Source organism: Elgaria multicarinata, chromosome 7 (genome assembly GCF_023053635.1).
Source record: "Elgaria multicarinata webbii isolate HBS135686 ecotype San Diego chromosome 7, rElgMul1.1.pri, whole genome shotgun sequence".
Lineage (NCBI taxonomy): Eukaryota > Metazoa > Chordata > Lepidosauria > Squamata > Anguidae > Elgaria > Elgaria multicarinata.
The window spans coordinates 70,185,228-70,209,305 of record NC_086177.1 but is presented as its reverse complement, the minus strand read 5'-3'; the positions used below and the strand labels follow the sequence as shown (position 1 = coordinate 70,209,305).

The 24,078-nt window shown below is 40.3% G+C and overlaps 1 protein-coding gene across 7 annotated transcripts in view; it reads right to left on the bottom strand.

The window, feature by feature from the left end:
- Positions 1-24,078, bottom strand: part of CHD7 (chromodomain helicase DNA binding protein 7) — a 154,430-nt gene that overhangs the window by 67,036 nt on the left and 63,316 nt on the right. For all 7 annotated transcript variants that reach the window (XM_063130767.1, XM_063130772.1, XM_063130773.1 and 4 more), the window contains one exon: positions 9,031-9,461. In XM_063130767.1, coding sequence (XP_062986837.1) covers positions 9,031-9,461 — 431 coding nt within the window. The remainder of the gene's footprint in view (positions 1-9,030; positions 9,462-24,078) is intronic.

The following is a 24,078-nucleotide window of genomic DNA, read 5'->3' as shown; positions in this document are numbered from 1 at the left end:
AGCAACTGCCTACAATGGCCAATAATTACACACAGCTGTCAAATTTGAAAGGATTACTAAATGTGTTCATAGCTGTGTGTTCTTTAACATCTGGTTCTGCAAGAGAATAAAGGCAAACCATATCTGTGTGCATGCAAGAGCTTGCATACACCTGATTATCTTATTCAGAATTAGTACATTTGGGACAACTGAAGATACATTTGCTCTTTTGACAAAACAAAATATATAGAGAGAGCATAAGCTAAATATATTTTGAGAGTCGATTTCTTCAGGTATTTTTACCTTTAAAACACGCACACATTCAGGAATCTTTTCAGATTTCATATCCAACAGAGATACCAAGTAGATGTACAAACTATAGCAAGTATGGCACAATTATCCAGAAAAATCAACAAGCAAAATGGCACAATAGTAAAATAAGGTTAGAGATATAGAACAATGGGAAGAGACAGAAGGTGCACAGGAAAAATGAGAACAGCACAACAGGAGAAAAGACTAATGGTAAGAAATACAAAAGCAAACTACTGCAAAAAAGAGAGAGAGAGAGAGCAATCAACAGGGCAAATTCAACCAATGCCAAAGCATGAAACAAATGTTTGCTGTTCCTGGAAATTTATTTATTTAATTTCCATATCTATCCTACAAGTTTTCTAAAAGCCAAAAACAGGCTACATTCCTATCATTAAAACATCAAAGTGTATATATGTATATGTGTGTATAGAGCAAACACATTTGCACTTACTAAATTAAAATTTAAACAGGTGCTGAACACATCACCCTTTTACTGAAGAGGTCCTCAACCTCTTTGGACCCATGGGCACAGTTGGGAATATGAGAAACTGCTGTGGGCATAACCACCAAATTGGACCCACAAAGGATGTGGCTAGTCAAAAGACAAGTAATTCACCCAAGAAATGGAGTACAGGCAAAGGCAGAGTCTGAATTCCAGAGCCAATCCACATATTTGAGCCCCTGGAAACACAACAATATACCCATTTAAGGTTGCAATCCTATGCATAGTTACTTGGAACTCAATAGGAATTACTTCTGAGTAGGCCTACATAGGATTGCTCTGCTCATCCTACACAACATACACACACACCTTTCCTCAGCCCCAAAGGAAAGGAAAATGTCCCCAGTCCCAAAAGGAAAGGAAATGTGTCGACCCCAGGCTCAGCCACTCCATTCCCCACCTGGCACTCTTACCTCCTCCTCTGCCATCAGACTCCCTGCCCAGGAAGGTGTTTCTCTCTCTCTCTCTCTCTAGAATGAGAGAAGGTCTGGAAAGGGAGAGAAAAAGAGCAAGGCTAGGAGGTGGGAGGAGGAAGAAACAGCAATGTAAAGAAGGGGGAGAGAAAGAGCAAGGCTAGGAACTGGGAGGGAGGGAGGGAGGGGGAAGTAGCAAAAGAAAGAACAAGGCTAGCAGTTAGGAGGAGAAGAAACAGCAATGTAAAGAAGTGGAAGGGGAGAGAAAGAGCAAGGCTACAGGCTGGAAAGGAGGAAACAATAGGAAGGCAAAGGGGTAGAGGGAAGAGAAAGAACAAGGTAAAGGGATTTGGGGGAGGCTAGTGGCTGGAAACGTGGAGGGGGGAGAGAGAGAGCATAGGGGGAAAGTTTGTCTGGGCGTTAGAAGATTGGGTGGGGCCAGAAAGTAACTCTTTCTTTCTCTTCCTGCCCACAGAACAGCTGACCAGCATCAGGTTCAGGGGCAGGAAGGAAAACATTTTTAAAATGTTAATTAAAAAACCTTTTTGAAGGGGGCAGGGAATAAAGAGCTTTGTGGGCAGCATTCCATTGGATGTCCCCATGGGCAATGCATTAGAAACCCTTGCTTTAGACCTGATCACAAAAAGCCTGCCTAACAAAAAAATGGACAATTTGATACATCTTCTACAACAATGGTCAACTTTGAGAGCTTCTAGATACTTGACTTATAACGACATCTGAACTGGGCAACTGAGCTAAGTATCAAAGCATCAAAACCTGGGCTGGGTGAGAAATGGTACCGAACTTTATGGCTCAGTTCAGACAACACACTAACCAACCATTGTGACACTAGTCAACTCTGCAGTGGTTGTGTTTCTCACTTGGTTATTTGGGGAAAATAGTCAACTGTGGGGTGGTTTTTGCCCAACAGACAACACAATTATCAACTGTTGACATTCAACTGACGGTTGACTACTAAAACAACCAATGGTTATCATGTTGTCTGAACTGAGCCTATGGCCGGGTTCGGACGACACGCTAATCAATCCTTGTTTTCAATTTTGTTCCTATTACACCCCGCCCCAATGATTAGTATGTCGCCCGAACCCGGTTTATATGTTTTAATCATCATGCTGCACTTTAGCATGATGGCAATTAAATTGAGAATTACGTACACAAGAATAGGTTTTACACACACACAAAACCATGACGTTGGCATTCTTTGGACACCTTCACACTTTCCACAAGCTGCATGTAAGCCACTTCTCTTTCCCATATGTGATAGTGTATATGAAAGAATACCACAAGGTGTAGTGAGTGAATGGTTCTATCCAGTTCAGCCAGCACTTCCCAGTTGTTTAATAATCAAGTGGAAAGACATAGTTGAAATATTCTCACACACCCTTTCTTATTTTCTTTCTCTCTCACACACACACACACACCACAGCTACATGAAAGTTGTAGAGAAGCATCTTCCATATGGCCCAGCGAGTATGTGAAGGGGCCCTATTTGCACCAATGAAAAGAAAATTTTGCATCAAAGGTGCTTAGAATTAGGTTATTTTAATTTTGCCCAAACATTCTATATTCACAATCACTCACACAGATTAAAACCTATCTCCATTTATAAGCATGCATTGATTGGAAGACTGTTATTACCTTTATTTAAGCAAAGACTGAATAGGAAAGGGCATTCAACAGTGTGAAAAGGTGACTAATCCACCTTAATCTGTCCAACTCCCCTCTCTTAATTCCAAGCACTCTCCCAGTCTTCAAACCCTACCCTCGGTCACTTCTCTCTCCCTTTCTACTTTCAACAGATAAGCATCTAGGGAGTTTGCATGTACACACCAAAGCCTGGATCACTATTCTGTCCAGGTGCTGTCCTTTCTAGTGGTTTTTCATCTTCTCTAGAGAAGAAATCTTAGAGGGAAAGGTAGAAGAAAAGGGAACACTGTAGCAGAAATTGAATGTGTCTAAACTTCCCTGTCCTCGCCCCTCGTTCCCTAGATTTAATGACACGCATTAATGTAATTCCCTCACTTTTCAACCTGTAAGTGGGAAGGGAAAGAATGACACCAGTTGCAAAAACAGTAGTAATCTCTACTTAACTTCCCCCAAGTAATAAGGGCAATGTTCTTTTCTTTCTTTTTTCCCAAAGTTGTTGGGGGAGGTGCATGTCCTTAACCTGTGTGGGCATGGGCCAGCTAAATGTGCTCTCTCCTTGAACCCCTGTCCTCATTCTGGGGGTGCTGACTATGGCTTATTAGCACACACACATGCACTTCTCAATACAGAGGATCACTCTATCAACTCAGCTCTTGGCTGCAATATAATGTATGGTTGGAATTATCAAAATGAACATTTGGGACAGACTACATGCAGCAGAACTGCACGATTTACAACCCCTGGTTATATAAAACCATGCTGAAAATTCAGTAACATATTTCTCATTGAGTTCTGAAATACCATTAGAAGGATATGTTTCACACATCTCACCCATTTCACTCAAATTCTGAAGAAACATTTCAAACTTTTTCATTATTTTTGAGTTTCATATTACTCATTTCCCATCTCACTCCTACAATAAAATATTGTGAGAAGAGAGAAATCCTGGGTAACGTAGTAAGCACTGAAGCAAATCGCGACAGTATGCTTCCCCACCATGTTTTGCCTTTTTTGTTGTTCTAAGGTTTCACCACAATCTCTCAAGACTCATTTCTGTCCAAATTTAGTACTGATCCCTAACAGAATTACCATACTCCATAATACACTGCACTCTTTCAAAACACTCCAGGATTTCACAGCTTTCAAGTTTAAACACAGAAAACAGTTTAAGACAGCCAAATACAATTGTCAAAACATTAGGAAATGGTGTGAATTACACTGAAAGGTCTATTCCAGCTTTTGAAAAAAGAAAACAAAAATACAGTTCAAGCAGTTTTAGCCCATTGCTGCTAGATGCAGTCCTTGAGATTTTATGGATTGATTTGATTTGTACCCAGCGTTCCTACCCAGAAAAATGATACTCAAAGCAGCTTACAATCATAATTAAAACTTGATTAAAACAATAATAAACCAATGCATTAAAACATAATAAAAACAGAGTAATCACAGAGTAAAAACAACATCCAATCCAATAGCCCCGGTTTGACATCAAAGATTTCCTTTGCCTGCTGGTGGAAGGACAGCAGAGAGGGAGTGAAATGTTTTGAAATGTGTAATCCAACTACTAGCTTTTGATAGCCCCTATTCGGCTATTGCCTGCAAGTAATTTCTCATGGAGGTGGGGTTTCTATCACTTCCTTCATTTTCCTCTTATTGCTATTAAAAGCTAAAATTAATTAACAGCCACGAAAACCTGAACACCGCCAAACTAATTTCTATGCCAACTATATTTAAATGTTTCCCTGTACTATTCAGCTGCTATTTAATCAGACAGGCTATCATTTCTTCAGATTCACCTCCAAATGTGGAAATTAAGGAAATAAAAACAGCAACAACAGCAACAAGCCCCTCAGCACTTAGATAGCACCCTTGAGAGCTCAGTGTTTCAAATACACTAAGCTTGTATGATATGTTAGCATTGTTCACCCCAAATTGTAGATGGGAGATTGAGGCAGTGAGAGAGTGGCTTGCCTAAAGGCACCTAGTAAATTCATAACAAGAGTTTCAAAACAGGGGCTTCTTGTTTTGTAGCTCAGTCTCTTTGCCACTATGCCATAATAAAGGATGCAATTCCATATTCCATTATTGCCACTAGTAAAAACTTGTGTTTTAGTAAACATGTGTAATTAAGACCTCAGATGAACCTTCTAAGTCAGTGGTTGGCAATGTATGGCCCTCCAGATGTTTTGGCCTATAACTTCCATCTGCCCTAGCCAGCATAGCCAATGGTGAGGGATGATGGGAGTTGTAGTCCCAAATATCTGGAGAGCCATAAGTCGTCCATCCCTGCTCTAGCTGGTATAGTTGCCCTCCAGGTCACCAGATGCAGCCCTACCATTGAGACAGAGTGCGCAGATGGAACAACCACATCACACCATTGTACTGCCCTAACCAAGAAAACATTAGAGTGCATTACTGGGGATGCTTTATTTGTGCTCTCTTGCCTTCTCTTACCTACAGAAAGGCAGAGCACACAGACTTTGGCTAACTACAGAACACTCAGCAGGGACACGCAGCATTTCACAACTGTTGCTTCTGCTGTATCTTTCTCTGGACAGAGACCCACAGCGCCCATCCTTATATCAATTCTGTGTTCTAGCTCCCTTCTCACCCGTTTGTCTGACTTTAGAGCCAGAAGGCAGAGAAAACTCTGAGTAAAGAGTTTTCACAGTCCAGCATTACTGAGTAACCAATCAAGATTCTCTCCATACCCTACAGTAGGCAGAGAGCAGCCCACATTTCAATGACACAGCACTGACAGCAGTGACCTATCCTGCCTGCCTCCACCTTAGAAAATAGGTCAGTGCTTGGATGGGCGGCCACAATAATCACAGCTGCTCTCACAGAAGGATAGATAAGGATGTAAGAGCCATGCTGGATTATACTAAAGTCCCATCCAGTTCAGCATTCTGTGGGAAACCCACAAGTAGGACATAAATGCAAAAGATCCAGAAGAGTAGCTGGAGGAATCTGGGAGAGGGCAAGAACAGAAGTCAAAGCAGAGTGCAGGAAGCTGAATCTGAAGCAAAGAGCACAATCAGCCCAATGTTAATGACATGCAAGGAAAAGTTACAGATAGGAAACTGCCTTATATTGAGTGAAACCACTGGTCCATCCAAAGCATGTGCTCTACTACTGACCTATGACCCTTCCTCTAAGGCATCTTTAGCTTGGAAACTGCTGTAATGTGTCAAGAGTAGTCTTTAAAAATGTATATGCTCAGTTGTTATAACAGAATAATATTAGAATGAGATAATTAGCATAAAGCAGAGATTTAAAATTTTTTCCACACCTTCAAAAGGACCAAGGCTTTCTCATTCAAGAATCAACATATACATATTTTTTGCAAGAAAGTTGCTGTTAAATTTAAAAGCAACAATGCAATACAGCATAGTTGTAATACTAACATAAACCAATTCCCATGCTATTTTAATTATATGTACATAAGGAATGGTGAAGCCCTTCTCCTTCTATCATGCAGAAGTTAGGGTGTGGAGGCTTCTCATGCACAAAGCAGCCTTGAGAACTGGACACACAGCACTGCTAGTGTGCACATCCAGCTATTACAAGCAGCATAAACTACTCCCTCTGTGGCAACGCTAGGCTCACTCTTGTGCAGCAGGCCGTTGTATAGCAACTGAGTACCTATTCACAAATACTAGCAAGGCACCCTGACTAGCTCTTGTGTATAGGATGCTCCTGCTTGGGACTATGTCTATTTGGCTTGAGCTGGAGGAGAAGAGTCGTGCTAAATTCAGGACAGCCCACGTCGAGGTGTATGATGGAAACCTAGCTTGGATGGGAGGATCAATAATGCAACAGGATAGGTCCCAGGGGCAAAGAGGATGTTGGAGGGAGCTAAGGATGTCAAGCTCCAGGATGTATCTTTGCAAATTGGTGTCAGACCTGGACCACATCTGCACGCTTGTTCCTCAAAGCCCATGCAAGGAAGACCTATATCATCCATAATTAATGGTGTTCATAATCTATATGAATTGTTTTTCATATTGCTATATTTTTACCTGTCATCAGTAGCATTGCAACAAATCAAGAGAATAAATGTTATGTCTCTGACCAGTTCAAAAGCTGTTGTTTGACAGATGTATGGTTTAGCCTATTGATTCACTTAAAACCTTGATTCAATTATGGGTATTGCTTGACAGATTTCTCAGCCGTTGGCACCGCCTGGCATACAACAGCAAGTTTCTTTCACAGATGTTACATCGCTTTACGCATCATCTCCATTGATTCAGCAAACTAGAGTGAGTTCAGGCTTAAAAGTGTGCACTTATAAATGTGCAGAAAAGCTGTGATTAACACCGCACTTCTCATTTGTCCAACTTAAATGTATAATATTTGAGGGTGCTTTCCAATAGTCCCAACTTTCATTAGCTATTTCCCTTATAGAATCATAGAATAGTAGAGTTGGAAGGGGCCTATAAAGACATTGAGTCCAACACCCTGCTCAATGCAGGAATCCACCTCAAAGCATACCTGACAGGTGGTTGTCCACCTTCTTTATCAGTCAACACCCAGGGAGTGTTTGGATGATTGTGTAGGGAGAAAAAGCCAAAGTGGCTTCTCTTCCCCATCCTCCCATACATGCCACTCGTGTGACTGCTATTTGCATAATTCCCCACAATGCATTGCGGGCTGGTGTGTCATCCAAACACAGCACATGGCACAACGGGAGTGGCTTCATACCCATCTAAAAACCTGTACTGCAAATTGCGGGATGTAGGGTGGGTACAAAGCCCTGCCCAACCCACTATGCGTCGGGTTGAGATGATACGCCAACCCACGCTGCGTTGCAGGGAACTGTGTAAATAGCAGCCATGCGGGCAGAGGGAGAAGCCACAATAGCTTCTTCGCCCTACGTGATTGTCTGAACCCAGTCTCAGTTAACAAAACAGTACTTAGTTGCAGAGTTAGCATGGCAAAACAGTCATGCAATCAAATTGGTTGGTGCTGGAAGGAGAAGAAACAAGTCTGAAACTTCCCTTGCAGATGCATCCTAAAGAGAAATTCTTTAGTCCCTGAAAATCGAATGTCATGCAAGCATCCGAGGGGGAGATAGCTTAGCCTCATTTAGCCTATATTTATAAAGAAAGCAACTTCTAAAAAGTCAAGGGTATCTTTCAATGAGATGAAATGTCTTTTGGCCGGGTATGCGGTGGTGAGAATATAAAATTTATTTTATTTATTTATTTTAGCTATTAAACACTGAGAAAGTTGCTTCAAATCATCTATCTAGATAAACAAGGTTACTACAGATAGAAATCTGTGGTAGTCCTAGTCCCCCAATAATAATCTATTTTAAATTTACCTTCAGACGTGTTAAGCTACGTTTTCAAAAATCTTTTTCAGCCCTATTTACTTCCTGCAAGTGGGCTAGACATACATGAAAATTGAGGCCCTCTCAATTTTGGTATCGAAGCATTCACAAGGAATGCTGTTCACTGTCAAAACAAATTTTGACAAATTATTTTCCCAAGACAACAAATAAGTCTTGTGAACCATTAAGACTAACTTATCAAATGCATTAAAATTCTTCAAGACTTTTTCCAAGCTAATAGTTACATTCATCGTGTGTTTCTGGGTGCAAGGCAAACTGTTGATACGCCTTAGTCATGTTATGTACAACTACGCACACCACACAAAGGTGCAGGTATACCCCTATTTACATAATCGATTATAATCTGAATCCTGACCCTAAAAAGAGTGATCATGCCAAGCCGAAAAAAAAACAACCACCCAATTCTAATCAGCTTTAGAAAACTAGATAGTGTGGCTTGGTGAATAGGGTCTGTTCTCTAATGCCTCTTCTCCAAGTCATTTACAGATTTGCACTATTGATAAAAAATTAAGGCTTGTGGTCCTCTGCCTACAGCTGCATCCCTACTATGTCTGCCATTTAAAATATCAATTAGGAAACCAAAAATAAGGATCACTACAAATAAGAGTGAAGGAAATGTCATGTCAGTCGATGTCAATTAGTTCAAATCAGAAACCTGGACATCAACACAGATGAAATACTTCCTTGTGTATTCGTCTTCTTACAAAAAGTTTTCAAAGAATCTAAGCACCTTTTTTTTTAATGACACTTGTAAAAAAGTTTTTTATTTGGAATACCAATACATAAAATACTTTACATACCTTGCCTTTTTGTTGGCCTTGGGTTTTGGTGTGGTGTTTTTTGCTTTTTTCTCCTTTGGCTCTTTAGGGGTCTTGGGGGTTTTGGGAGTCTTGGGTTCCTTCGGCTCCTTCTTCTCCTTGGGTTCTTTCGGATCCTTCGGCTCTTTTTTCACCTTAGGTTTTTTCTTTTTCTTTTTCTCTTCTTGGGAACAATCTAGTGATTTCCTGGTAGGATCCTGGCTGTCTAGCCCACCAGGAAAGCCCTCCTTACCAAATCCTTTGCTGGGACCTTCTGCAACAATGTGATTGTTTTTCTTTTTCTTTTTCTTCTGCTGTGGCTGCTGCTCAATTGATGGAAGATAATCATCACTTTTCAGTAGTTGGGAATTCGGTCCACTAACCTGAGTCATGTCTGGCACTGGTTTCTCTAGGAAGGGTTCTGATGGAGAATGCTAGGAGAAACAAGAGGTATTAAATTAATAAACATTTTAAATTCCATCTTTAGACATCTTATTGACTAAATAAAATATTTCATATTTTTTTAGACCAGCCAGAATCATTTGGAAAACAAAATTAACCCCTAACATGTAGAATACTAATAAATATACAGGATATCAGCCTATATAAAAAAAACTACAATTTTCTATTTGTTTAAATTGAAAAACATGTATTAGAAACTGCAAATGAAGAAGTATTTTCATTACGTTAGGCATTACAGCAGTGTAGATAGGGCTGCTAAATACTCTGGCATGTTCAGAACTAAATAAAATGAGACAAGAAGGGACAGTGATCTGTAAAATACTAACAAAATACATGTGCTTGTTTTCTTCCTGCAGACACTGAATTGTCAAGCTACAGAATGACCTATTTACTACTTTATTCAGATTAAATGAATGACTGATAAGAACTGTGTGGACCTGTTTGTTATCAGCATATCAGTGACTGAAGAAGCAACTAACAGGCAATATGCTATAAACTAAGGCTTGAAAACACATTGACATGTGCGGTACATGAACCAATGCAAAAGTAAGCATTTCCATTGATGAAATGTCAATGGGATTTTTAAATATATATTCCTCTGAATAAAAAAGTTATGTACAGTTATACAGCTCACTAGAGTTTTCTAAACAAACTACTGCTCAACACTGCTGCCCACAGTAGTACCATAAGCCACTGGATATTCAGCACCTTTCTGGCCACCCACCTATCTTTGGGCCTATTAACCAATTAAGCAACCACTGCCATTATTTTCTGCTTGCTCTACTTGAATCAGAATTGGATAACTCCAGTCCAGTTTGGAAAAATATACAGGCATTTTGTTAACATACTGCATCTATAATACTTCCTTTCTGCGAAGGCATTTGTGAACCTCCCAGAGAGCTTCGGCTATTGGGCTGTATAAAAATGTAATAAATAAATAAATAAACAAACAAACAAACAAGGCAGTTCACAATTTAAAATACCAATCCAAACAAAAACAGAACACAAAATAATAAGACAGCAACATTGGCTCAGTTCAGACAACACATTTCTCAATGGAGGTTTTAGAACTCCACGGTGGAGTTGTTACACCACCGTTGAGAAATTTGTTGTCTGGAGGGAAAACTTCATCCCATGATAGAGTGTGTGTTTTTTAAACAACAACAACAACAACACTCCACCCTGTACAGAGTGAGAGTTTCTGCACAACCCCTGTGTTCCATGTTGTTTGGAGGGCTCCGTGCAGTTTCTTGTTGCATTGAGTGGAGTTTCCCAGTAGCCATAGAGTTCCCTGGCTAGAGCGGCCAAAGAAGGACGTGCCGCTCTATGAGAGCTGCCAGGATTGTTTTTTCACAGCAATGGCTGATGGGATAGTATCAGGCGGACTGGGGGGAAGGAGACAGGGAAGAGGAACTGTCAATCAAATGCTGCTCTACTCCATGGAAGCCCACAATCACACAACGGTAGAGTTGGAACATGTTGTGTGGTGAGTACCTCCTAAAAACTCTACCATTGAGTGGAGTTTTCACACTGCGTAGAGAAAAGTGTTGTGTGAACTGAGCTATCATCTTGAGATATTAGAGGTCTCTTCAGAAGCTCATGGCAATAGCTCCCTGGCCTTGGATTCTCTTTTTCTATCCTCCATGAATCACAGGTATTCAAATAGTCCCTGAGAAGATGAAGAGACTACCTTAGCCATATTCTGTCAGATCACTGGTGGCATATTCAGGAGCTGATGACACGAGTTCCCTTACCTAACCATGCACATTGTGGAAGACTAATGATTTTCCTGTCAACTGTCAATGCATGGACATCACTCCTGAGCATGTAGAAAAAAAGCAACATGTAGGTCAACTCTGTAGTCATTACAAGAAATATGCGATTAGAGGCATACACCAGTCCTACAGAAATGTGACACCAACATAAACAACTGATAGGTATGGAAGTTAGACAGACGCAGATGGCTGAATCAGGTTTGTCTGAATCAGGCCTCTGTTTGATACACTAATTGTTACTCCTAACCCAATGATCCTTTTACATATTCACCACATCGTGATAGTCAGAGGACTGATTTTCTTTATTTGTCTTCTTGCCCATCCCAAATCATGCTCCTTCTCTCACTCCTTTTTTTTTGAAGTGCCATTTGGCTTTACTTTGCTAATTTTAACTTTGATATGATCTACCATCCTCCCAGACTTTTTCATTCACTTCTTTCCAATTTTAATTCTCATTTAATGGTTTTTCTTCCCTTAAGTACTTCTGATCTTATGTGTCTACAGTAGGATTTCTGCAGAGGGAGGCACATTTCTCAAATTCTCCATTTCCATTTTTGGATGCTTCTCAGTCTTCTATCAAGCCCCTTTGGAAAATCTTTCTACTTATCACCCAGCCTCTCTTGTTTTGCACTCTCTTCTCTTTCTTATCAGTGGTTCTGTTTCTTGTTTCACTTCTGCGTTCTTCTATTGCCGATTCTTTCATTCTTTAAATTTCATTCTATACATTCTACTAACTCCCTGAATTTGGCTTGATTCTTCTCTTAGACATCTTTGCAGAGCATTTTTGCTATAAGTCCAGAAAACTGCGAAATGATGTAGAAATGTGACAGAATAAACTTAACATTGGGAGGAAAAGAGAAACTGAATGGAACAGAACGGGACATATTCGTCCTTCCCTACTTCAGCCTATCTCACATTCCCAGCATATGGAGGGCTTGTGCACTCCTCTCTACTGCCAACATTTCCCTACAAGGGGGCACTGCACATATACAACCTTCAGCTTCCATCACCTTTCTGTGGGGGTGGGGAGGGAAGAGGCAGGTTTTCTAAAAAAAAGGAAAAACCAATAGATTGCATGCAATCTTCCCAAAAATGTACATCCACTGTCACTGTACCTCTTTTCTCACCCTATGCATTCACATTCTCAAAACAATTTTACTATACTGATGAAGAACAGATTTTAACTATGTAATTTTGCTATTGCCTTTTTAAGCAATAATTCATAATCTTGCTGAAGAAGTTATCTTATAGAGGAAAAAACCAGTACAGATTAAAATACAAGAACACAATAATCCTGCTAGATGACCACTAACATTATTTTGGGTACAATTTGAGAGGTGAAAGGTGTTCAGAAATATTTCAGTACTTATTAGAGACGTGTATATTCCTAAGTCTTTTAGAGAAAAGCTGTTTTTGTAAACATTTAACAAAGAACAGATGGCTTCTTTTAATCATGGGGGGGGGGGAAATTGGGCTTACATTAATACCCATATAGCAGACTACTGGGACACATCACCTCCCTAACCAGACACGTGGTACTTTCTTCAGTAATGCTATTTAATACTACAGTGTAAATTTTAGCATCAATTCCCCCTGTCTGAGACTTAATCAATACCATTAATATCTGCCATTAATGTATAAAACACCAAAAAAACTCATTTAAAAGAGCAAGCACAAAAATTTCCACATCGTGAAAGGCTTTTAAAACACACACACACACACACACACACACACACACACACATAATATATTGTATTAACTTGTATCACAAAATTGCTTTTTCTAATCATGTTAATGTTGCCTTGTAGTACTCCACCCATTTGAAGAATGTGTGTCAGATTTGTTTGTAAACGCTAGTAAGTTGCATCGAGTAAGCAAAACCCTAGGCTATGGTTTGTGTGCATTAAGCTGATGCAAATAACTGGTCCCCTTCTCATAATTCCTTGACTACCTCAAGTTGAACCTCTAAAAACTATAAAACAGAAGTAGTACAAAATTAGTCGTGCGTTATAACTACATTGAACATACTAGTAGAATTTAATTTTTTTAAACAATGGGGCTCTTATGCCCCCGCCAGTTCTCTTCTCTTCTGCTAATTGAGTTGCATGAGTGGCTCCCACTGTTTGCACAACAGCTATTTAGTGAGGAATCCTTCGTTTCTAGAAGAAGGCAGGCCAATGAAGCTTGCAAGAGAGCTCCGCAGATCTGCCTCCTTTCAGAAACTAGCGTTTCTGCTTATTTGGGGGTTTCCCCTAGGAAGAGCTAAATCTCCCTTGAGTAAGCGGTGGGGATCCAAGTTACGCAATGGAACTGTTGGGACCCACCACCTGCAGAAGGGAATTGACAAAGGGCATAAGTGCTCCAAACAAAAACCTTTGTCTTACCCTTGTTCCCAAATCTAAATGATTCTTGAGTGATTGTAAAGTATTTATTTATTCATGCATTCCAATATTTACATCCTGCTTTATATTATAAAGGCCTCCCAAGGTAGCTACCATGAAAAAATTAAAAACATGAAACTATTATTTAATATAAAAACATGAAACAGTTATTTAAAATATGCACAGAAACAATACACACAACTAAAAAAGCAGCAGCGTAAAATAATTAAAGCCCAGCTCACAATATTCTTGGCAAAGAGGCAGCCAGATGTGTATCCCTTGGGAGGAAATTCTACAGATATGGGGCCACCACCAAAAATGCTATCTCTATTGACTGCCAATCTGATGGATCTTGTTAAATGGCCTACAAGCAGAGCATCTGAGGCTGACCTTAAAGCCTGAGTAGGTACATATGTCTGTAGGCAGTCCTTCCAATAAGGCCACTCCCAAGACTTTAAACTGGACCTAAGAATGAATAGGCAACTTATGCAACTGATATACTGTAAAGTGTCATATGTCTTGAATGCCTGGCCCAAATAAGCAACCAAGTAGCTGCATTCTGTAACTGTAGAAATTTCCAATCGATCTTTAAATGAGTAGCCTTGTATTTAAGCCATAGGCAACAAGCAATTGCACACAGAGAAGTGCACGTAATTTCACATGGGTGAGTGAGTAGACTGGCAGATGAGGGCCAGAGAAACCAAGTGGACTACCAAATGTGGGAACTGTCCTCCTCTCTGCCCAGCATAGATAAAAGGCACCAATGCCTTCAACGATAGTATCGAGTCCAAGAGAACCCCCAAGCTGCAAGGTGGTATTTCAGAGGGAGCACAATCACATCTAAAACTGGTTGAAAGCCTCCAACTGTATCAGCAGACTTCCAAACCCATAGTAGAATCATAGAATCATAGAATAGTAGAGTTGGAAGGGGCCTAAAAGGCCATCGAATCTAACCCCCAGCTCAATGCAGGAATCCACCCTACAGCATACTTGACAGATGGTTGTCCAGCTGCCTCTTGAATGCCTCTAGTGTGGGAGAGCCCACAACCTCCCTAGGTAACTGGTTCCATTGTCGTACTGCTCTAACAGTCAGGAAGTTTTTCCTGATGTCCAGCCGAAATCTGACTTCCTGTAACTTGATCCTCTTATCCCATGTCCTGCACTCTGGGATGATCGAGAAGAGATCCTGGCTCTCCTCTGTGTGACAACCTTTTAAGTATTTGAAGAGTGCTATCATGTCTCCCCTCAATCTTCTCTTCTCCAGGCTAAACATGCCCAGTTGTTTCAGTCTTTCTTCATAGGGCTTTGTTTCCAAACCCCTGATCATCCTGGTTGCCCTCCTCTGAACACGCTCCAGCTTGTCTGCATCCTTCTTGAAGTGTGGTGCCCAGAACTGGACACAATACTCTAGATGAGATCTAAACAGGGCCGAATAGAGAGGAAACAGTACCTCACGCGATTTGGAAGCTATACTTCTATTAATGCAGCCCAAAATAGCATTTGCCTTTCTTGCAGCCATATCTTGCAGCCATAGCTTCATCTTATCTGGATTAAGTTCCATCTTGCTTGCCCACATCTATCTGATGCTACTAAACACCTATTCAGAAAAGTAGAGTTGTGTGTCAACCACATACTGATCGAGATTATCAACATTTTTGAGTATGTTCTATCTTGGCACCAGGTGAACGAACAAACCCCTCCCAAGGGAATGAATCAGCCTCTTGTTTTCCACAGAGCTTTGGAGAAACTATTCATTATATTTCAGACATCTGTATGCTGTCTTTAAGGGAAAGGCTGCTGCCAAAGCATGTCACAGGGCCCATGTCAATGCAGTGCCAATGCCAATACTTGGGTGGCTGCATTTTGCACTAACTACACCATCTTCAAGGGCAGCCCAAGATATAGTGCATTACAATAGTACAACCTTAATGTCACTAGTATGTGGATAGCAGTAGCAATTCTTTTGAGTGACACCAAGTAAGCCATGAGGAAAGAAACTAACTCTCCCCACCCTTCACATGTACCAAAAGACCTAGGACAGAGTATATTTCTTCTGGCCAGAGGGGCAGAAAGCAAGACACCCATCCTCCTCCAAGTTCAATGAGGGAGAGATTCTATTTTGGTCTTTGGTTACAAATATGGATTCCCCCCGGGGGGGGGGGGAGGGAATCTTCTTCACTAATGGCAACATTTGTAGAAACCCAGGATTTCTAGTTCAGAAACCTATTTTATCTTAACCAAGATCCTGGCTACACAGGAAGACATCTAGAATCTAGCAAACTAGAATTAATAAGACAGGAGATAGTGAGGCAAATAAGAAAAATCCCTTAAACACTAAAAGTAGAGACCTCTAGTAAGGGAAATTCCTTATGTCTCAAGCTACACATACACACACAGATACGGTCTAATCTAACAATAGTTATGGTGGACAAATGACAAGGTATCTCTTTTGGCTCTCTTCCCTTTCTAATACTGCAGAATTTGATCCAGCAACTATATTCTACACAAAAAGAGACATCTTATAGCATAGACAGAAATGGTTTCAAAAAGGTTATACAGTGGTGCAAAGAGTCAAAGTAAAATCATGCCTGGATCTGAGCTAAGCACATGCGCCAGCAACAGAACATCAGGGGAAAACACTCTGAATGGGAACCAAACAATTCATTTCCTCCACAATCATGAAATCCAAAGATCACTACTACATATCTGTTGTCCAAAAGTTTAAAGCTGAAGTGTTGAGGTGTTTTTTATTTTTTAATCAGCGCTCTTTGCCCATAGTAGGCTTATAATGGGCCTGTTCAGACAACATGCTAAACCATAGTTAAGCCATGTTTTTAAACTGTGGTTATGTAGCCACCATGGTTAGGAATGGTTCACATGACACGCTAAGTCATAGTTCTCATGGCTCACTACGCCATTATATTTAGCTCATAATGCTCAACCATGGTGGGTTAGCGTGTCATCTGAACAGGGTCACTAATAATAAAAACATAGTGAATATACACGCTGAGATATGCAAGACCTCGGAGAGCTTCAGCTATCAGGCAGTATAGAAACAAAATACATACATACATACATACATAAATGATCCTAGTGCCTACATACTCTGCCCTTGCACAACACCTTTCTCTCTTGATGCACTATGATTGAAGGAATCCTATCAATGGTTTTCAATTTAAGAACAAACCAAGATCTGAAATGACAGCTTAAAGTTCTGGTTTGTTCCAAAATTGATAAAACATAACTTCCAAGTTTTTATGTAATGGAAAAGTATAGACTGGGTTTGGATGTCATGATAGCTCACAATGAGTTAAATAAGTCACGATGGTTTATTTAATCCATCATGGGTTGTAGTGTAATTTGGGGGAAAAATTTTAAGCCACGATGGCTTATTTGACCAAAATAAATCACTCTGAAAACCCACTCTGTAGAGTGGGTTGTTTAAGCCATTGTTGGTAACCATGGTGTCTGGCGGTCACTGTGGGTTATTTCACTTGCCTATAGAGTTGCATGGTAGAAAGTCCTGCCACTTTTGCACAACAAGGCGCCATTGCCATTTGCCAGTGCGCCCAAGCCACTGCCCATACCCCATTCCCAGCTCTGATCGTTTCAGGTGCCATTTTTTGTGTGCAAAAAACATGAAGCCAGTATTTTTCATTTTCCTGAAAGTACCTGGAAAATGAAAAGGAAAAAAATAGCAGCCCTTTAACCCCCCTATACAAGTCAATAGAGTTGATCTCCAATGACTTGTTTGGGTGAATTTAAATCTGCTCCATCAAAAATTCGGGGGTGGGGGTGGGCAAAATGAGCCCCTTGCCATGGACTTTGTTGTCCCCACAGTCCTTGGCAAGGAGTTCATTTTCAGCCCTACCCCACCCTTGATTTTCTGCTTTTAATAATTATTTTTGGGACCCTTTTTCTGCAAAAGGGATTCCAAGAACAACAACAAAAAGACAGGATCCCACGTTGTGCCATGGTAAGGGGACACCCACAGGGGTCTCCCCACTAGGTCATCCCCTTTCCTCCCCACACCCCACACCTCCCTACTTCCAAGGAAGCCTTTTCCCACAAATCGGGGGAAATGATTTCTCAAGCTTAGCTCCATTGATTTGCTTAGGGGATTGAAAGGTGCCCCTTCAGGAATATCAGGGGTGGGGGTGAAAACGAGCACCTTGACAAGGACTATGTTGCCCCATTTGTTTTTGTGCAGACCCCCCCAATTTCCCTGATGGGGCACCTTTACAAACCCCAAGCAAGTCAGTGGAAATCAGCTCCATTGACTTGCTTGGGAGATTTAAAGGTGGTCCCTTCAGGAAAATCAGGGTGGGGCAGGATCCCCCTTCATGCTGTTTCTGAAATGTGAATGACTAAATAGTGCAGACCTTCCTCATATAGAGTTAAAATAGTCCCCCAACAAGGTTACAATTAATGCATCCGAACATATAACACATCTAAGAACTAATATAGCAGCCCACATCAGCAAAATCCAGAACTTCAGTTACAAGGGGGTGGGGGGGAGAGAAAGAAAGCATATCAGTACTGAAAGCAATAGATATATTAAAGCAAGTAGGTAATGCCCTGGGTCTTCAGGCTTGTTCAGAAGATACATTCACAGAGGACCACCAGAAGTAACATCTTTTCCAATATTAATCTTCTCACATAGATTATCTTCAGAGACCCTGGCCTATATTCCCTCAACACCTAAAGTGCACTGGCTATACAAGATATGGTCTTTTCAGCGGAAGCACCTAGACCAGGGAATTCCTTACTGAGTCAAGCTTGCATAGCCACCTCACTAATGGGTTTTAGATGCAAATTAAGACTTTGGTATTTCCAAAAGCATTTGGGATAGTATAGTTCCTTTATATCATTGTTCAACTCCACTTTACCAGAGCTGATCCTAGTTTTTAGTGTTAATATGTTTGGTTTTTATATTGTTAAACCACCTTGTATTTTTTTTATGGATATACTGGATATCCATAAAGCTTTAAATGCAGTTAATAGATCTCAAACAAGCTTGCTTCCTCTCTTACGTCCACAATCTACACATAATGTAGAAACTAACAAGAAAGTACCTGATTGTTTTTGAACAAAAAATGCTAACCCAGAGATCCAGTCAGGGTTGAATCTCGCATACTAAAGGAGAGCCTACATTCAAATCAATATAGCACCTGCCTGTTCAGCTGTTACATTCTCAAACTTCTCATCATGCTACTGACGTAAGCAGGGTAGGTGACTCAGCGTCCTCCAGATGTTTTGGACTACAGCTCCCATCATCTCTGATCACTGGCCATGATGGCTGGAATTGATGGGAGTTGTAGACCAAAATATTTGGAGGTCACCAGGTTACCTACCCGTGGACTAAATGAACAAGGGGTAATACGGAACATGCAGCAGGATCAGACCGTCTCTTCTTCATGTCTTCTCCTTTTGAGATGACAAGAGCCTGAGAGGGACTAAGCTCCAAGACATGAGGAATTCCATCCCTGAGCAGTTCACACTTCTGTCTGAATATTCAGAGTGCTCCTTCTACAGCCTTTTTTTTAAAATGAATACTGAACTAAATTTATCAAGATTGTTATCCTTTAAGTGAAAGATTGTTTCTAGAATAGGGAAGGTACTTGACAATACTGTGTGATGTGTATGTAGAAGTGACAGAGAAAGAGAGATCACAAGCTCTGCAGGTTCCTTTAAAGGGCTGGGCTTCTCAGTGGTAGTGGTGGAAAACAGGTGTTATCTTCACCACAAGCACAGCAATTTATTTTTCTCCAAAGAAGTAAATAGCAAAGCATTTATTTTTCTGGCAAGAATACCACGAAACCGCAATCAACTGGCAATCTCAATCACCAAGAATCAAGTCTGCTAATATTTTGATAGCCCTGACCCTCCATAGGTATATATAGCCCCATCTTTGTTTCTATTCTCAGTCACATGAAAAGTGCACAGAATATGGGGAGAACTAGCTTCTCTATGTAGAGAAGTACTAATGCCCTAGATAGCTACAAAAGGTCATTGTTAAAGTTAATAATGCCAAATTAACCTGATAACATCCGTCATCAAAACTTGAACACACACTTTCAGTTTGACAAGAAGGATGGAAGAAAGACTTCCTCACAGCAATAAAAATTTCCACGGCAATTTACTTTCATGACTATTCAGTTTTCTAAATTAAATATAATGGAAATCCAATATAAAGGGAACTTACAGCACCATCTTACGCTTATTTTCTCAGAAAGTTCCACTGGGTTCAATTAGAGTTACTCCCAAGTAAGCACAACAGATTTCAGCCTCAAACAACCACATTTCCACTGATGCATTTCTAAATCTACCATAAATCATTATGGTTGAGTTAATTAAAAAGTACACATCATAACTTGTATAAATTTTGACTTCCAAGTCTAAAGTTCTTCCTTATACAGAAAAGGTGACAAAGACTGGCAGTCCAGATATGAAAACTGTATCACATTTTTGTCTTTCCAGTATAATTTCAGCTTATTAGGGAAATAACCATTACAATGTGATAAAGATTGCATAAAGATAAGCACACCATCTTTGTTTTCCAGATAAGGACTTCTTGGCTGCATTCAGACAACGCAATCGTCAACGGTGGGGTATTAATCTACTTGGCAGTTGTTTATCTAGAGGGAACTCCACACACAACATGATTAATAATCAACTGTGGTGTGGATTAGGATCAGCATTGAGTTGACTATTAGTCCACACTGAGTTGACTCACTCATCCCCTCTCCCCCACCTCCCAGTATCCTATCAGCCATTGCTACCAACAATCTATCCTGCTGGCTGGATTACAGCAGCAGCCACCACTTTGACCGCTCTTGCCTTGAAACTCTGGCTGATGAAATAACCAATGGTACTCTCCTCAAAACATGATAACTAATGATGGTTTAAATAGCCAACTCTGCACAGCGTTGGTTATTTCGGCCAAATAACCAATTGTTGGTTAAAAAATCCCCACCACCACCACAATAAATCCAGTTGATAAATAACCAACTGGCAGCTATTTAAACCACCATTGGTTACTGTATTGTCTGAACCCAGTCCTTGGCTACCAATTCAAGTATACGCTTTAAAGATCTAATATATGCTGCAGGTCATGGTATTATTATTATTATTATTTATTTATTTATATAGAACCATCAGTGTACATGGTGCTGTACAGAGTAAAATAAAAATAGCAAAACCCTGCCTCATAGGCTTACATTCTAACAATGTAGATTCTACATTAGCTTACATTCTACATAGGCTTACATTCTAATGGTAGATATATATGTTTTGGATATAGATCACTGCATGGGAAAGGTTCACATTTTTACCCCTCAATGCCACCACAAAAGTACTAGACGAGTTATTATTAGTAGTATTATTATTTTCAAGAGCGTGAGTGACCCAATTAGTTTCCAGAATTTTGGGAACAAGGGAGAAATCAATAGGTGTTTGTTTTACTCATTGACATTCTGAAAGTAGTACGTTGGCCACAGGCACAGATAGCACCTATGTGTCCAAAAGAATGTTCAACAATGCCCTAGACACAACTCTAGGTATGTGCTTAAAGAGCCCCTTGCCCCTTCCAGCGTTCTAACATTAAAAATATTTTAAAATTATTTTTTACATTGGGTGGCTGGAAAACAGACCTCTAGTTTCCAACAGCCTGGCCCTCTTCCTTTATGTCCCCCAGCATGCCTCTGGGCTGCATGTCCAGAGAGTAGAAGCATTCATTGCGGAGGAAAAGGAGCAGGTGAGACAGCTGGAACTCTGTGTTCTAGCATGCAGGAAGCTAGCAAACTAAAACATGTTTTGTTTTTGCTGTTTAAAGGAAAGAAAAGGGACCTTGCATGGGGCTGGGGGACAGCAGCAGCAACTGGTGGATATTTGCTTGGGGTGATCTGTGTGTGTGTGGTTTTGGGGGAGTGGTTTGTTTGTGTTCATGTTTTTAAGGGATGGGGTAGTTCTGCATGTATATAGCGGGTAGTTTTGATTCTGTCTGAGTTTGTGGGGGGTTCCAGGGGGTTCCCCTCAGTAGCAGCATTTTTTTTCTTCTGTGAAATGGCATTTCTATTATATCTTGATATTTTAAAAGCAGGTACAAATCCAACATAAGAATGAACAGCATGTCTGAAAATTGCATGGAGGAAAGGATGGGGGAAATGCCAATTGTATCACATTTTGCAGGGGCAAATATATGGGTTTGTGTTTGGAATTCAAACCCAACCTGTGCCTCGCACTCAGGTGTTTTCTTTTTGAGGAAGTTACTTGTCCTTTGTGAACTGGCAGGCCCCATAAAAGCCATTTTGTGGTGGTGTCCATGATAGTTTCCGAGATTTCCAAATGTGCCCACGGACATCCAAAAAGTTGGAAACACTTTAGTCCAACCTTCCCCAACCTAGTATCATCCAGATAGTTTGGAATTAAACATGCATTAACCCCAGCCAGCATGGTCAATTGTCAGGAATGCAGTCCAAAATATCTGGAGGGCACCAGGTTACCTACTCTGATCTAACAGGAGTTGAAATTTGTAGCTATTCTGCCAAAGCAGATAAAACAGAGGAGCCTGGAGCTGTGGTGTAGCTAGGCAATCTTAGACCCTGGACTTAATGATCTCATGGAGGCACCCATTAGATAGCCCCATGTATTACATCATGGGGCCATCAACCATCATTCCATGCTTTACAAGGGATTCTACACTCCAGATACACTGGATCAACACATCTGTTTGTCAACCCTGGTTTTAAAATACTCTGAATGTGTACTGTTTTGCACTTTAAATTCACTTAAATCATATCACCATCATGACTACAGATATACATGGAGTTTGCTTTTGATGCCCTCATCACTTGCTGCTCTTTGGGCCCCCTGAGTTGTGGGCCCCCTGGGCTATTGAGCCCTGGACTTTGATCCCAAGGTTCAGGCTTAACTGCTCTACCGGCATGCAGATCACAAAGGGAGAGAATGAGCTGGGGACAGCAAATTAATCAACTGTTACATGTGACAAATGATATTTAAAAAGCAGCTACAAATCCAACTTAAGAATGAACAGCATGTCTGACAATTGCATGGAGAAAAGGATGGGGGATTTGCTGGATGTCATTGGATGATATGAGAACTGCAGAAAAGCAGTCTGGGATCCAAAGTCACTGAGGAAGTAAACTGCAGTAAAACAAAGCAGCAAGAAAAAGTCCCTGGGGTGGATTGCAATATGGCAGAAGAGTATGAGGGCAGAAACCATATTAAACTGGATATGTACCTGGTTCACATGTCACGCCAACAAACACTCATGTTGCTTATTATTATTATTATTATTATTATTATTATTATTATTATTTATTTATATAGCACCATCAATGTACATGGTGCTGTACAGAGTAAAACAGTAAATAGCAAGACCCTGCCGCATAGGCTTACATTCTAATAAAATCATAATAAAATAATAAGGAGGGGAAGAGAATGCACCAAACAGGCACAGGGTAGGGTAAAACTAACAGTATAAAGTCAGAGCAAAATCAAGTTTTATTATTATTATTATTATTTATTTTTTTATTTATTTATTTATATAGCACCAACAATGTACTTGGTACTGTACAAAATATACAAATAAATAATGCTTCCCATCTGCTTGTCGCTTCCACTTTCAATCAACTGTAATCAACAACTCAGATTCCTGGGTTGCTACTGTGATGTCCAAACCTGGAACTCTGGGTTGTTAGCAGGTTAAACAACCCAGTTGGGTTAAACCCTGGATTGTTTAACCCCTAAACAACCCAGAGTTTCAGGTTCAGATATCCGCAAGCTGATTCAAAAGAGATGTAAGAAGAACGTGAGAGGCAGCACACTTACTACTGCATAGTCCCACCAATACTTGTCTAAAACAACCTAGGAATTGGATGATGTGCAAACCAAATCTAAATCTGACATATAGGATCAAGTACTAAATTCACACTAAACTGAGAACAAAGTCTCTTTGTTAAATCAATTATTTATCTATATTCTTGAAAAAACAGGCAGAAACTAAAATATGCTTCAGCTTCCATGACACCCTTATTTGGTGCTCTGACAGTACCATGACAAGGTTTTCATGGTTTCAATTAAGACAGTCTTTTCTGCAAATCCAAAGTAGATGAAAATTAAAAAGTAACAGAAACGATTTCAAAAACGTTAGTTAAAATTTCAATTACAGTAATCTCTTTTTTTAATAAAACTGAGTTTAACACTATACTTTTAATCACTAAAAACTGAATCACAATCATTGATCTAAGAAGCTCTACCTTTCCTTTTGATCTGATATAGGTGAGGCAGTTATTATTATTATTATTTATTTATATAGCACCATCGATGTTCTGAACTACTGTTGGGCAGGGTAATTGTTGTGGGTGGTCTGGTTAAATGGCATTCAACCTGTTCTGGGGGGAGTTCCACTC